At 24.9% G+C, this 15,134-nt stretch overlaps 2 protein-coding genes across 2 annotated transcripts; both read right to left on the reverse strand.

The window, feature by feature from the left end:
• Positions 1-5,931: 5,931 nt before the first annotated feature.
• Positions 5,932-12,300, reverse strand: LOC145837014 (uncharacterized). Its single transcript, XM_082944781.1, has 5 exons — positions 12,226-12,300; positions 10,583-10,910; positions 9,104-9,338; positions 8,720-8,870; positions 5,932-6,451 (listed from the first exon to the last, which is right to left on the reverse strand). Exons 1-5 carry the CDS (start codon positions 12,263-12,265, stop codon positions 6,264-6,266), a joined length of 942 nt encoding a protein of 313 aa, XP_082800907.1. The 5' UTR covers positions 12,266-12,300; the 3' UTR covers positions 5,932-6,263.
• A 384-nt stretch (positions 12,301-12,684) lies between these two features.
• On the reverse strand, positions 12,685-13,463 carry LOC145836131 (uncharacterized). Its single transcript, XM_082943941.1, has one exon. It carries the CDS (start codon positions 13,461-13,463, stop codon positions 12,999-13,001), a length of 465 nt encoding a protein of 154 aa, XP_082800067.1. The 3' UTR covers positions 12,685-12,998.
• Positions 13,464-15,134: the final 1,671 nt, after the last annotated feature.

The following is a 15,134-nucleotide window of genomic DNA, read 5'->3' on the forward strand; positions in this document are numbered from 1 at the left end:
AAAATTACACAAAACTTTTTCTGTAGTCTTAGTTAAACATGTTTTCATTCAAAATATTTAGAACTTTGTAAAATCTGTAACTTTTTTTAGTTTAAACCTAAAAATAAAATGAAATAAAAGAAACTAAAATTCAAAAAAAAGAAGTTACACAAAAAAATTCTATAATCTTATGTAAACTTGTTTTCATTTAAAATGTTTAGAACTTGGTAAAACCTGAATATAAATATTATGAAAAATTAACCTCAAAAAAATCCCACAAACTTAAAAACAGCAGCTTGTGAGTTTACAATTTACATTTAAGTGCAACGTAAGTTACCTAAAACATATATATTGTACACAAATGCTAAAAATTAACACTTTTTGACAACAAAAAAAAATCTTACTTTACTAACCGTAAAGATCTGATTAGACAACACACAAAGTTAAAATTTGCTACTGTTTTATTTGATTACCTGGTTTCGCTGGGATAAACCGTTTAATTCAAAAACAAATAAAACAGTTTTTAAAATGTTACTTATACAATTACAAAAATAAAGCGTAGGTCTTAAAATAATTCAGCTACAATTTAGTAGAATAGTAAAAAATAAAACTTTCTGTATAGCTTTAAAAAATGAGATATAAGGTTATTATTAACCTCGACATTTTTATATTTAACAGTAAATTTTTGTTAGAAACTTTAAAATTATTATTGTTTTTGAGACATTTTTAGTATTGATAACAAATTTGATAAAAATATTTACCATTGTGGAAGTTACAGCCTTAATTTTTATTTTAAGCCAATGATTTAGTAAATTGATGCCTTGATAAACGAAAAGTAATCTTTATGTTTTGTTTTTTATTATAAAGTGCTATTTAAAAAAAGATTAAAATGTTTTCTTAGACTTAAGGTATTATTCTTACATAAACTTTTACCAACTCTTAAATACTATACTAATAAAAAACTTAATCATAATTGAATCTAGTAGAAGTTTACTACTTAATTAACATTTTACAAAAATATCTCTATACAAAAAGTTTGTAAATAGACGTTCAACTTTGAGTTTTTCAACAAATAAATAAAACAAATCTACGTCTTGCCCTGGTTTTTTGGTACCCTTAAATCGTCCTTTTACAATTTTTTTTTCCTTTTTGCTCAATAAAAAGTTTAACAATATGATAAAAACAAAATAACACAATATATTGATAACGAAGGAAACAAATTAAATGCCAATAGTGGGTAAATAACTTCGTGAAAAAAGTTTTTAAATTAATTTTTTTTTACGCAGATTTAGAGCTTACATGTGCATTAAAGCAGAAACCGTGACAAATAAAATTATACTTGACAGAGGCCTATAATTATTTTATTTAAGTGTATATTTAATTTAAAATGAGCACCTATTTTTAAAAAGTATGTAGAGGAAATTTTTATGTTTGTATTTTATTACGACTGAATTCATGTTACAATTAACGAGTTTTAATTCAAAATTTTTATTTTAACATGTTTCACATTAATTAGTTATGTTTAATGTTTATCTATTTGTCTTGCATTGTTATTTTTTCAGAAATTATTTGGATAAGTCAAATTAAAAAAATTATACGTTTAAAAAAGTTAAGAATTATATTTTGGTTATTTTTGTATAGAAAGCTCTTTTTACTCGTGTTATTAATCAAGTTTAAACATAAGTTATTCGTATCACCACAAAATTAGTTTAAAATAAATCAAAAATGGGTAAATAACAAAACTACTTAGAGTTAAACATTAAATTTTCTTATTATTCTAAATTAAATTATTTTTAAAATCTATTTTAAAATACTGTTTAGTAGATAAAGTTATAAATGTAAAAAAAAACTTTTTTAATTATTAGTTGCTTTATATTAAGACAAAATTAACAGGGCTTAAAGTTTTTAAGCTTAAAAAAACATTTTCAATATTAAAATGTATTGCTTGTATAAGTAATTTATTAAACGACAAAAATAAAATTGTTTAAAATATTTGGTCCTAGGACCTAGTGCACGAAAAAACCTTTCTGTTATCGAGTCGCACACCACGGATATCTTTTAACGTCTTTCCTGGAAAATAAGTTATTCAAGCAATTAAAAAACAATTAATTAACAAAAACAAAAGTTAGATAGCATAAGTTGTAGATATATTTTATTTATATTATTACGTAAAATAATAAGTACTTTAATATTGTTGAGACTAGTCAGAGATTTACTTATAATTTCTTTTTATACCTTTGTAAACACTTAAAAATAAATAAGACTCTTTTTTGTTTACATTAATAAATGTTAAACTTAATTGAAGTAAAACTTTAAAGAAAGGATGAAAAAAGACAAGTTAAACAATTTGAAAGTACTTAATAATTTTTTGAAAGTCTGAAAATCACATGGTAAATAAAGCTGATATACTATTACAAATAAAAACACAAAATAACAAACTACCAGTATGAATTAAACTTTGCAAATATTATACTTCTTAAATAAGCAGTAATGAATAGACGTTTATTTTTTTCTTTTTATGCAGTTTTTACACTTGTAAGATATAAGTTGTATTAGAAACAATAGTTTACAAAAAAAAAGTGCATAATTTCATTTAACACATTCCTGAAAAATACTATCTCTATTCACTGTGTTTAGTGTTAAAAAACCCCGGGAGTAGTATTTAAATGCTATCTGCAATTAGCTAAAATCCTACTAATGGAGATTTTTTATCACTAAACACAGAGCTTTTTACCAAGTCTGGTCGAAACCATTTTACACAACGGACCGGATCTGGCATGCCTAAATTACTTATTCCTAATTTAAGATCAAGTAGAATATTGAGTAACTTGAAATTTAAATTTTGGATAAAAATGTATAAACTTAGTTGCCATTGTTAAACAAACACAATTGTCTTTAACTTTTAATTTGTTATTCAGAAGTTTTTGGACTTTTGTTGGAAAATTTACCGATTTGTTTTAGAATTTATCTCGTTGTTTATTGTTGGATGTTGAAAGTATTTATGAAAAATTTAAAGTCTTCATTAAGTTTTTGTAATTTAAGCTTTTATGGTTTCTACATGAATTTTAGAAAACTTAGCTTTTTGTACGTTAACATTATAAGAAATAAAAATGACTTGTTATTATAACTTAAGAAAAAAAAAACTTTAAAAAAAGTTATAAAAAACAGTAAAATCAAATTAGTTTGCAACTTATTATACTGAACATAAAACTTTAGAATTTTAGAGTGTACAAAATATTATCTGATCGTTTAGATTATATAAAGAATTAAAAAATTCTTAAAAAAATCTTTTTCAAAATAGTTATTAAGATAAATAACTTTAGTACACTGTAAAAATAACAAAAGCTTGTTTAAGTTAAGACCTTTTTATATTCTACTTTTAAGATCTCAAAAAGGGTAAATAAGAAAACATAAGATTAAAGTCATTAGACAAACGTTTGATAGTTTTGTTTTACAATCTGGGTTTAAAAAAATTAGACAAGTGTTTAACTAGTATTTCAAAAAAAAACAATATTTAGACTTTTAATTGTTAATTTTATTCCTAATACAATCTTATGTGAGACGCTACTGTCGAAACTAATTTATATAAAAATTGTACGATTCATTTACTTTTAAATATGCTCATTGATGTTTTACCCAAAAAAGATAGTTTAGTACTTCAATAACTGTTAAAATGTTTAAGAATTATTTAGTTAAAATTGTTCAAAGTCAATTATTCGATTAAAATCATTTTTTTACATGTATGGTTAACAATGATAAATAAACAAAAAGCACTATAAAATTAGAAATCTTAAAACTTTAATTAATATGATCTTACTCTTACAGGTATACTTACAATTCCCACCCAAAATTTTTTTTTTTTTTAATTATTATTTTTTTACTTTCACTGTTACCCCTAGCCCTTGGTCGGTAACCGGTTCTCGGTTGGAAATGAGCGGTAAACTTTAATTTTTTGATACTTTGTAACACAATTTAAAAGTAATTTGAGAAAAGTTTGAACACAACTCATTTACTTAGTTGTTAATTTTAATTCATAATGTACTTCAAAGACTTGATTCTACACAATAGTTTCACTTTGAATAGAAAAAAGTTAGCAGATTTCTGTACATTTTCGTTTATTTGATTCCCATATAAGGTAGTAATTACAATACATTATAAACCTTTAAAAGGAAATATTGTAAAATTAATTCGAAAACCGTAATATTCTTATTTTAAGTATAAATGTTTCAAAAAAAAAATGATATAGTGGAAGTTATTTTTAAAATGTTATCGACAAAATAAAATTTATTGTAAAAACTAATTATATCTTTTTTAATTTCTGTTCTTAAAAAATTTCAAGGATTTATAATTAGCAATTTGAAAATTAATTAATTTTACTTTCTTCAAACAACCTTTTGTATTGTGAAGTAAGATACTACATAAATAACTTAGTGATTTTCCTTTCTACAATTATTTCTTTATATAACAAGTGTACATAGTATGACAAGTGTCTCATGTTTACAAAAGTTTTACAAAAACAATAAAAAATTTCAACCATTTAAATATAAAATTTAAGTTTATTTGGAAGAAAAACAGTTAAGAGATATACAAAAGGTTGTTTCTATCTTAAGTACTCATTTACGAATTTTAAAAATTTCGCGACACAGAAATTATATCTTTTTTCCTAAAAGCCAATTATGTTGTTTTAAGTAATTGTATAAAAATGCATTTATAATTTTTTTTATGCTACTACACCTATTTGTTAATATTGTGTTATCTAGTTTTATGTTAAGTGTTAAGTTATTTTACAACTTACTTATATTACTTAGTATTTTTCTGCTAAATTTGTTTTTTCATTTTTAATAGTTATGAATAAAACTTTCTTGAGCAGGAATAACTTTAGTACGTTTATAATAACAAACTTATTGATGCAGAAATTTTAACACAAAATATTACTTTAGTACAAAAATTGGAAAAAAAAATTGATTCTAGAAAATTAAACTGTAGTATATCTAATGTTTAAAATCTATAATGAATCTTTAAACAGACTATTTTTTTTAGCTAGTGACTTTTAACAAATTAATTTCTTCATAAGGGATTCATTGTTTTACTCTTAGAGCAATTATAAAACTATGCACACTAAATTTAAATTTAGGAATTTTTTTAGGGAACTAGTAATAAAGTAACTAAATTTAAAAAACTTTATTTATTATTAATACACCACATATGTAATTTAAAAACAAAAAATAATAAAATTTATTAAAATCACAAATGCAAAAATTACTTGGTTTCTTGTGACAAAAAACTTCAATTAAAAATATACGATAACTTGAAATATAAAAAAGAATCAATAATTTTTTACTTAACTTAGAACAGGTCATACTAATTTCTGTAGATAAAAGCTAAAAAGTTTAATAAGAAATTAAGATATTTTATACCAACATTAGAAAGTACATATATATAATTAAAATATTTCCTAACAATTTGCAAACGTAAACTAACTTTGAAGCTTTTGGAAAACATTACATCAAATATTGTACTATTAAAACAAATATAAAATAATTCTTTGTAAATTAGAAGCAAGAATTTGTATTTGAAACTATTTTCTACTTAAAAAATTAAGTTTTTAACACCAACAGCACTATTTTATAAATTCCAGTTAAGTTTAAAAGAGCTTTTTTATCAAAAAACGTATTATATAAAAAGTGAAGGAAAACAAAAACTACTGTGCAAAAGTTACTTATTACAGATAAAGGTTTTTCTCAAAATGAACAAATATATCATTAGTTCTAGCTTTAAAGCTTGCAATCCATAAAAACATTATAAAACATTTAAAAGTTATGTATTGAATTACTAAAAATATTTCTATAATAACAACCAATCAAGTCAAAAACAAAAGTTATATTTTTACTCAAAGATAGTAATTTTCTTATTGTTTCAGATTAAACTATTCATTATTTTTTTAAGCGACATTATTTTTTATTCAACAACATATTACATGTTTACAAATACGTAAGAATTTATTTTTAACAAAAATATACTAGTTTTATTAAACTATAGAAGCTTACTTTCAAGTTCTACAAAAAAATATTTTACTTTTATTCAACAATAGTAACTTTCTTATTGGTTTCAGCTGGATCCCTGACTTTTTATTAAGTTTACCAAGAAGTATATAAATTAATTTATCTCAACAATGTATTTACTCAACAATAGTAACTTTCTTATTAGTTTCAGCTGGATCCCTGACTTTTTATTAGGTTTACCAAGAAATATATAAATTAATTTATCTCAACAATGTATTTAAATTACTCAACAATAGTAACTTTTTTATTGGATTCGGCTGGATTCCTGACGACCTCGTAAAACTTGAAGCCGCATTTGAAGCACTGGTAGTTCACCCGGAACTTTTTGTCCAGGTGTTTGCTCAGTAAAATCTCAGATCCGTTTTTGGCGGGAAACTGCGCCGCGTCCGGGCACTCGCTGCATTTGAATCCTGTTTGGAAAATTTATTTGGAAACACTTTTGGCGTGGGTTTCGAGTATTTTGATTTTTAAGATTGTTTTACAGATGCATGAAGTTGTTTTACAAGTTTTTAAAATTTTGGAAAAGTTTTGAATCCTGTTTGGAAAATGCAATTTACAGACAACAGTTCTTAATGATTTCTTTTGTCTTTGTTATTTTTACTTGCTTGCTGACAAAAAATTTGATAAGTACAGTAATAATGAGTTTGAAGTGAAGGTTTTATTGTTTTTTTTTCAAGTATAACTGTTTATATATATGTTAAGAAAAGAAATGGAAAAACTTTTGACCAAGGTTCTAAGTATTATTGTTTTCAAAGACAATTTACTGATGAATAAAACTGTTTTACAAGTTAAAAAAATGGAAGAATTTGCTTTTTGCGTTCTATTTGAAAAAGGCTTTAAAAAATTATATAAGTGCAAGAAATATTATATAACAATCATAAATATCCCAAATGAAGTACAAAAATCTACCAGTGACCTGGCAAGTTTATATCTTACAAAATAACTGCAAAGCAAATTAAAATTAAAAAAAATTAACAGCTAGGAAACAATTCGCCCACAGGTACAATAAAAATGGTTGCCACTGATCAAGCTGAGAAAAATTTCCTGACTTTTTACCAAATTTTTCTTGACTTTTCTAAATCAAACTCTTAAATTAAACTTATTCTAAAAAACATAATCTAACACTTGAAACTATATAAAGCTTTCAATCTAATTTTAATACAGGTTAAAAACAACAGTTTTTTGCTGAATTCTATCATCAAACTTCCAGTACATCACTTAAACCATCTCTGTATGATTGATGTTTGTAATAAACAGCTCTATCAGCAAAATACTTGTATTATCACCTTATAAACACAGCTTGTCTGAAAAAAGACACAATTTTAAAGCATTTCCTCGCATAAATGTATCTAAATAAACAAACGACATATAAGGAACTTTTACAATTAAAACCTTGAATTAATAACAAACTTTCACAACTAAAATCTTAAAACAATAACAAATTTTTACAGTTGAAACCTTAAAACAATAAAGAACACAAATTTTTAGAATTTCCTAGCATAAATATATCTTAATAAACGAAACGACATATAAGGAATTTTTACAATTAAAACCTTAAATCAATAAGAAACTTTCACAACTCAAACCTTAAAAAAATAACGAACTTTTACAGTTACCATTAAAACAATAAATAACTTAATTAAGTACTGTTTTTTAAATGTATGTACTAAAATTTGTTTTCTCCGTTTTTTTAGCACTTCAACCTCTTCATCTAATGAAGATATGGTTTCCTTCATCTGAACTGCATTCCGCTTCATTTTCTTGGCAGTTAAAATTATTTGCCTCATTTTATTAAAACCGCTCTCATCTGCTGCTCCTACACTTGTTAAAGAGAGTCTATTCTCTAAATCAAGCCACAACTTGTTGGCTTCATTTATTTTGTTTTTGGCACTCATTTATTTTTACTTTGGTTTATAAAATGTTTCCTCTTATCATTTAGTATAAAAGTTGTAACAAATAAATATACTCTTACTTACTTTAAAAACTCAACTTACTCTACAAAAATACAAATAATAAGTAAACTTAATTTTGGCATACACCTTTCTTATAACTTATTTTATAAATTTAAACAACTTTGAAAAAATTATAAAGAGGTAAAGTATACACATTAACTTGTTACATAAAATACTAAACTAACTGCTTAGTTATAAAGAACTCAATTATTCAATTAAACAAAAAACACTACTTTGATTCTAAAATTATGCTAGATAAACTTTTGTGTATTTATCACAGTTTCACTATGGAAGTGTCCTTGCTACAGATCATCAATACTAAAAAGCTTACAAAGTCTGCTTGTTAAAGTAGGGTACTTGTTCAAAATGTTAATAGAAAATTTTTGCAGTTTTATAAAGGATATTTCACTAATTTATACTAGGTAAAGGCATTGGAATTAAAACTAAATATTTTTGTAAAAGGAAAATTTTGGGATTTTTTTCCGACTTTAAAGGACTTTTAATTAATTTTTACCATTTGAAGGCTTTGGAAAACATGGAATTTTGTAAATTCAAACTGACAAAATCTGACTTTTTTTTAAATTTTATCAAATTTCCTGACTTTTTTTCAAAACCCCCCATTTTTTCCTGACTTTTCCTGACTTTTGTTATTTTTTTTAATTTTTCCTGACTTTTCCTGACCGAGTGGCAACCCTGAATAAATAAAAACCGATAAAATATTATTACCTGGTTTACCAACGTGTGTGTATTCGTGCATGAGAAGTTGGTTTTTGCTTTTGAAGCCCTTCTTGCAAAAGTTGCACTTGAAAGGTCGCTCTTCAGAATGAGTCAACATGTGGACGCGAAGTATTGAGTTGCAGGTGAACATCTTACCGCACTGACAATAATAAAAATAAAAATTTATAAATAGATATACATATATATATATATGACACTAAAATATAAAGTTAAATTTTTCACACTGAGAAAATCATTGTTCAGTGTTAAAAATCCTGAATAATTTTTGTACTTCTTAAAACTTCAACTAAGTTTTTTTATTGCTTCAGTATCTAACTTGATCAATCTAATATAAACCTTTTGAAAATTTAACTCAAAAGTATCAAAACAAACCTGATCACACTTGTGTTTGTTGTTCTCGTCGTGCAGCTTGGCGTGCTGGTTCAACAGCGCCCTCGTGTGGAACATCTGCTTGCATTCTGCACACTCGAACGTCGGCTTTCGGTGGTACTTCATGTGTTTCTGCAGCTGGTCCCTGTCCTTGAACCACTTGTCGTGTGTGCACAGTGCACACTTGAACTTCCGCTCCTCCGTGTGCACCAGCTCGTGCTTCTTCAAGTTGCCTTTCCTGTGTTTGATGTCTTTGTGACGTCACTGAGGTTGAATAACAAAAGATAATTTTTAGACGCATATGACGTCATAATTGATTGTCAGAATCAAGGAACATCATTGAGAAAAGCGATTCTTTACATTTTCGAAAGGTGTGCACAGTAAATTATTTAAGACATTATGTGCTCACTATTTAGTATTTGTTGTATTTATGTCGTCATAAAATTTAAATTAATAAATTTTGAACATTATAAATTAGAGGTTTCTAAAGCTGTTTTTTTGCAAATTTTATTTTTCTTATATGATATAAATTGGAATCAGTTTTATAATTATTCAAGTTTGTTGTTTTGTAAATGTACCAATAGGTGAAGTTCATTTTAAATATCTTAAAGTGAAATAAAATGCATTTCATGTAAAAGCAGTTTATGATGTCATAGGAAGTGTAATTTTTTTTCAGAACTAAGATAAGTCATTAAAACAATTTTAAACATTTCAGAATAGTGTGCAAGTAAATTATTAAAAATTCTGCGCACACCAGATAGAATAGTATACACTGTTTTGCTACAAAAACAATCTTACTATGCTTTTAAAATTTAAGGATGTTTATTCATTCATCTCAGTTGATCAGTGTTTTATAATGTTTACAAAAAAAAAAATTTTTAACTTTAAGTAACTTTTTATAGTATCACAGCCATGTATTGATTGTAGAAATCTAAGTATTTTTAAAGCTTTAAAACTGAAACTATCTAGTTCTTTTAAAATCTCTGTTGTACTTGCCACCTTTTTTTTTTTGCATAAAAGTTATAATCAGAGCCACCTCTCACACTTAATTTATTTTAATAACCCATTTAGTTATCAGAAGCCTACCTTAACAACTAAAAAACAAAAGTTTTAAAGTCTAAATAAAAAAAAATAATCACAATTTAAACTCCCTTGTTGAGCTTTAGTACAGGCAAACAATTTAGTTATAAATTATAACAAAACAATTATGTATAAAACAATGTATAAACAAGCAACAAGTTACATACTGTACCAAACTCTACGTCAACTAACTTGTTAAATGTTTCACCAAAACTTACTTTTCATAAGCATAAAAAAACATACCAAATATTCATACTAAAATATAAAATGTATTGAAATGAACAAAAAAATTAATAAATATTTCGAACTAACTTGTTAAATTTTAGTGTAATCATTTTAAAGAATATAAAATAACTATAAATTGATATGAAGTTACAAATGTACCAAACAAACAAAACTAACTTGTTAAATCTTTTCCCGCAACCTCTGCATTCAAACGGTTTCTCCCCGGTATGGATGAGCATGTGGCTCTTCAGCAATATATTGTTGCTAAACACCTTGCCGCACTCCGTGCACTTGAAAGCTTTCGACTCGTCGTGCACCCTCTGGTGCTGCTTCAGGTTCCACTTGGTGGAGTAGCTCCTGTAGCACACGTTGCACTGGAAGCGCTTTTTGAACAACACTTCCTTCTCTTCTGGTTCCTGATTAAGAGGAACTTGGGAGGCAGGGGTGTTGGCTTGGATGAAGTCTTTTGTCAGCGGTTGAGTGGCTGGTGCTTTGATGAAGGCAACTGAAAAAAAATATAAGTTTAAATTTTCAAACATTTTGAAATGTTGATCAAACATTATCTGTGTTTGAAAATTATTCCTAGTTTTTATTCTGAATTGATTTTTAAAACTCTTTCTTCAAATTTTTTAATTATAAGATAAGAGTTGTATAAAGTTTTCAAAAGAACAATATGAATTTCCCTGTAGGTACAAATGATATATGTTAACTGTTGTTTTTTAAGATTTATTGATTGTGCCCTGTGGTATTTTAAGAAAAAGGTTTTTTATTAAATTATTTGCTGTGGTACGAATCAGTATTAACTTTTTACGTAATTTAACTTAAATTGAGACTATTTTGATCAAATTAGCTCAAGTTTTTCATAAGATAAGAACTAGTATGAATAGTTTAGGAAAGTTACATTAAAGCAATCTTTGATTTTACTTCAATGTAACTAACCAAACATTAAGTCAAAAAACTATTAAGTATTAAAACAAAGCAATAACCAATTTTTTTCCATATAAAATGTCTTTAACTCTACAATTTAAAATAGTTAAAAATAAAATTGAAACTATTTTAGTTATGTATAGTATCATCATATTTTTAGACTAATTATGAAAAAATTTTAAAACTAATTTTAAGAACTTTGTCTCAAAAATAATAACTGGTGATTTTTAAATTAACCAAGTTTCATAACTTAAAAACACAATCAACCAAAAGTTATCCTAAACAAAAACTAAACATTTCAAATTGATGCATGCATTGGTCAAAATGTACACAATTTAATATACACAAATAATCAAAAAAAAAAACTCTTTGGTTTATAAAATTTTTCAGAAAATAAAAAAATGTACAAATATGCTCTGCATTAATCAAATAAGCAAGTTTTTATTTAAAAAACTTAAACTTGTTAAACGAATCCAAAGCAGTTTAAACAAAGCATAAAAATACAACTTTTTTTGTCCATTATGTACTAGTGTTACAAGAGAAACATTAAAATTAGCTTTTAATTCCAATTTTTAATTAATTAGTTGAAAAGGTATATAAACAAGTTGTAATTTTGTTATTTAACATTAATTTCTGATTTTTTTTTAATTTATAGAAAATATATATAAAAATATATGTATAAACTGAAAGAAGTATTATTGTAGAAAAAACCATACATTATTATGTAAAAGACTTTTTTTATTAATTTCTAAGCTATGAAACTCAAACTTTTAGGATATGTTTTTGAAATAGTTTGTAACCTTTAAGATATTATAATAAAAAAAACTATACACTACAAAAAACAAGATCATTTAGAAATTTGTAACTTAAAATAACAAAAATACATTAATTACCTGTAGGTTCTTTTTTGTCCCCAACTGCTTTTGAATCCATTGTTTAAGTTTTGAATTTTAACTAAACTGTTAAACTATAATTTCAATTTTTTGTCTTTAACTTGTTTATTTTATATAAACAATGCTTAGACAAACTTTTTTTTTACATACATTGTTGTTAAATATCATTGGTAAATAAATAAGCAACTTTAAAATTTATAATGTGAATAAATAGATAATTTGTTTATATTCTATTTAGTAACTTATTAACCATTTGTCTTAACCTATAAGGCTTCTAAGATTTTTTTTTGATTTAATTTTTAATAAAATTATTTCATGTATTTTCAAAAACATTATTGAAACAAGGTTTACTTTAGAAATTAATTAATTAACTTTTAATCAAAAATGTGTAACAAATATAATAATTACCAAGATACCAAAACAACATAATCATTTAATGAACAAAACTGCTTGATTTAAACTAGTAGCTGAAAACTTTATAACTAACAAAAATTTATTAAGTATTAAATCAAAGAGAAAAAAAAACTTCTTTGAGAATTTCAAAGCAAGAAAAAATAGAGTAATTTATAAATCTGGTAAAACTGTTGATTCAATTTAAAAAATAGTATAATATACAAAAACCATATTATTCACCAACAAGTATTGCAGTTATAATTTCAGACAAAAATGAAAAAATAATAAGAATGTTCATATCACAATTTTTCAAAAATTTTAATTAACAGAAAATTAGTATCAAAACAATTTTAATAAATTTTGTGTGCCAATAAAATGATTTAAACATATTTAGAGAACTTTGAGCCAATCAACTTTTCAAAGACTTTGTTGTAGGGGTGCACAAAAATGGTCGGCTTGTTTTCACCGTCAACCAAGCTTCTGCCTTCAGTGGCCCATTTAAAGATTCGTCCTTCCAAATTGTACAACTTCTTATCTTTACTTACAAATGGTGAAACCTCTTTTATGAGTCTGCTGCTCCTATACCCTACAGAGCAGTATGCTACAACTGTGTTGTGGTTTTTTGTTAAATCAAGAAACTTGTCTTTCATTTTTTCTTTGTCCTCAAAACAACAATCATCAAAATGAACACTTTCTGGAATGCGGCTTATACTTCTCTCTTCATTAGATCTGACATCCAATATTATAACTTCTTCTTTCTTTTTCATCTTTTCTTCTAGTTCTGATGTTGTCAGTTGAGAGATTTTAGCAAACTTGAGCTTTATTCCATAGATAAAAGCATTCATTTTTAGTACTTGTAAAAATTGAACAATATTAAGGATTTAAAAAGCAAAGGTTGTAGTTTCAAAATATTAGAATAAATACTTATTGAGGTAAATACTTGTTGAGGCAAAATGTATCAAGCCTAAGTTGATAGAAAAAAAAAACTGTATTAAAAATAAAAAACTGGAGTAATAATACTTTATCAACCTTTAGTACTATTAGTAATATTCTAAGGACAATTTTTTTTGAATTTTGTTTTCAGATTTTCTAAAATTTTTCTTTGTTTTTTAAAGAATGTGTTTTTGTTCATTTAAAGTATAAAATAAAATTAAAGGTAAAAAACTGTCTATAGTATATTAAAAAATTGAAAAGATACTGTAAACCTACTTTAAATGTACTATTAATAATAAAAAAAACTTTGATGATTGATAATTTATTTTATATGATAGATTTTTTATCTAATCAAAATGTTATTGTTTACATGAAGAAATTCATTAAAACTACTAGTTTTTTAGTGACATTTGTTCAAAATTCCAGATTTTTTTAGCAAAACTTTAAAGAAACATTATTTTTAAGTAATAATATTTTAAAGTTACTAAAAATTTTTAGGCTTAAAGAAAAATATACAAATTAGTTTGAGTTTTTCAAATATCATAAAAAAATAAACTGGCCTGAGTTTTTCTGAAACTAGTAACTAACCTGAACGTGTGGCAAGTTTAGATGAGTAAATTAGAGAAAATAAGTATCTCATATAAATACAACATTTTGATTAATATAATCTAATATATTGGACTTATAGGCCGCCAAATACTTTTCATTCTTATTAAATACAAAAATGTGTACAATACAAAATATTATTTTTTTTACTAATTTGTATTTGAATAACTTCAAACTTTGTCTGTGTTGATCTTTTTGTATAAGAACTGCAAATAAATAAAATATAAATCAAATAATTATAAGTTTCTAAACAGGCATTGAAATTCATTAGAAAGTTATTTTTTAGATTCGGTGTTCAAACAAACAGTGTAACTCTTAAACTGTTAGCAGAGACTAAGTTTCCACTATTTTGACGAAAGAATGTTTAAGTTTTCTTATACTAAAACATAGATGCGAAACTTAAAAAAAACTTTGCTAACAAAATACATATAGATAAACAAAAACTAAACAATTAGAACAATTCAATTACAAAAAAAAAGAACTAATAACTTTTAAAGTGTTCTGCGCTGACAACTTTTCTTAACTACTTATTAAAAAAGAAGCTAAAAAAAAGTTTAATTTAATCTTGGTATTATAATTTTTCACCGTTTTTTAAGTTAGTTTATCCAGACTAAATAGCCGGTTTATATTTAAAAACTAAAGCACGTACAAACGCTAGATTTACGCAATTTAGCGGTATTCAAGCAACTAAGTTTCCAAGTTTCACCAGATTTGCCAGAAATAAAGGGTTGTTGTAAAAATAATGAATGAATAAGTTTTAGCTTACTTAATGCTCGATTAATTGTGAAAGTATTTTCTCATAGAAATCTGGCAACTATATCAACTGATGCTTTCGGATGCCTTTTGCTTTTTTAGATCCTGCTGTACCTGCCGTGGCTACCAGCAACTTGCTAGGCTTGTATGAGAATATTGCCTTGCAACTAACTAGCATTAAAATTAAAACAAACAAAAGTTTATTAAGTGTTAGTCGTTCACAA

This window comes from Thalia democratica, chromosome 5 (assembly GCF_965202585.1).
Source record: "Thalia democratica chromosome 5, ktThaDemo2.hap1.1, whole genome shotgun sequence".
In the NCBI taxonomy this organism is placed as follows: Eukaryota; Metazoa; Chordata; class Thaliacea; order Salpida; family Salpidae; genus Thalia; species Thalia democratica.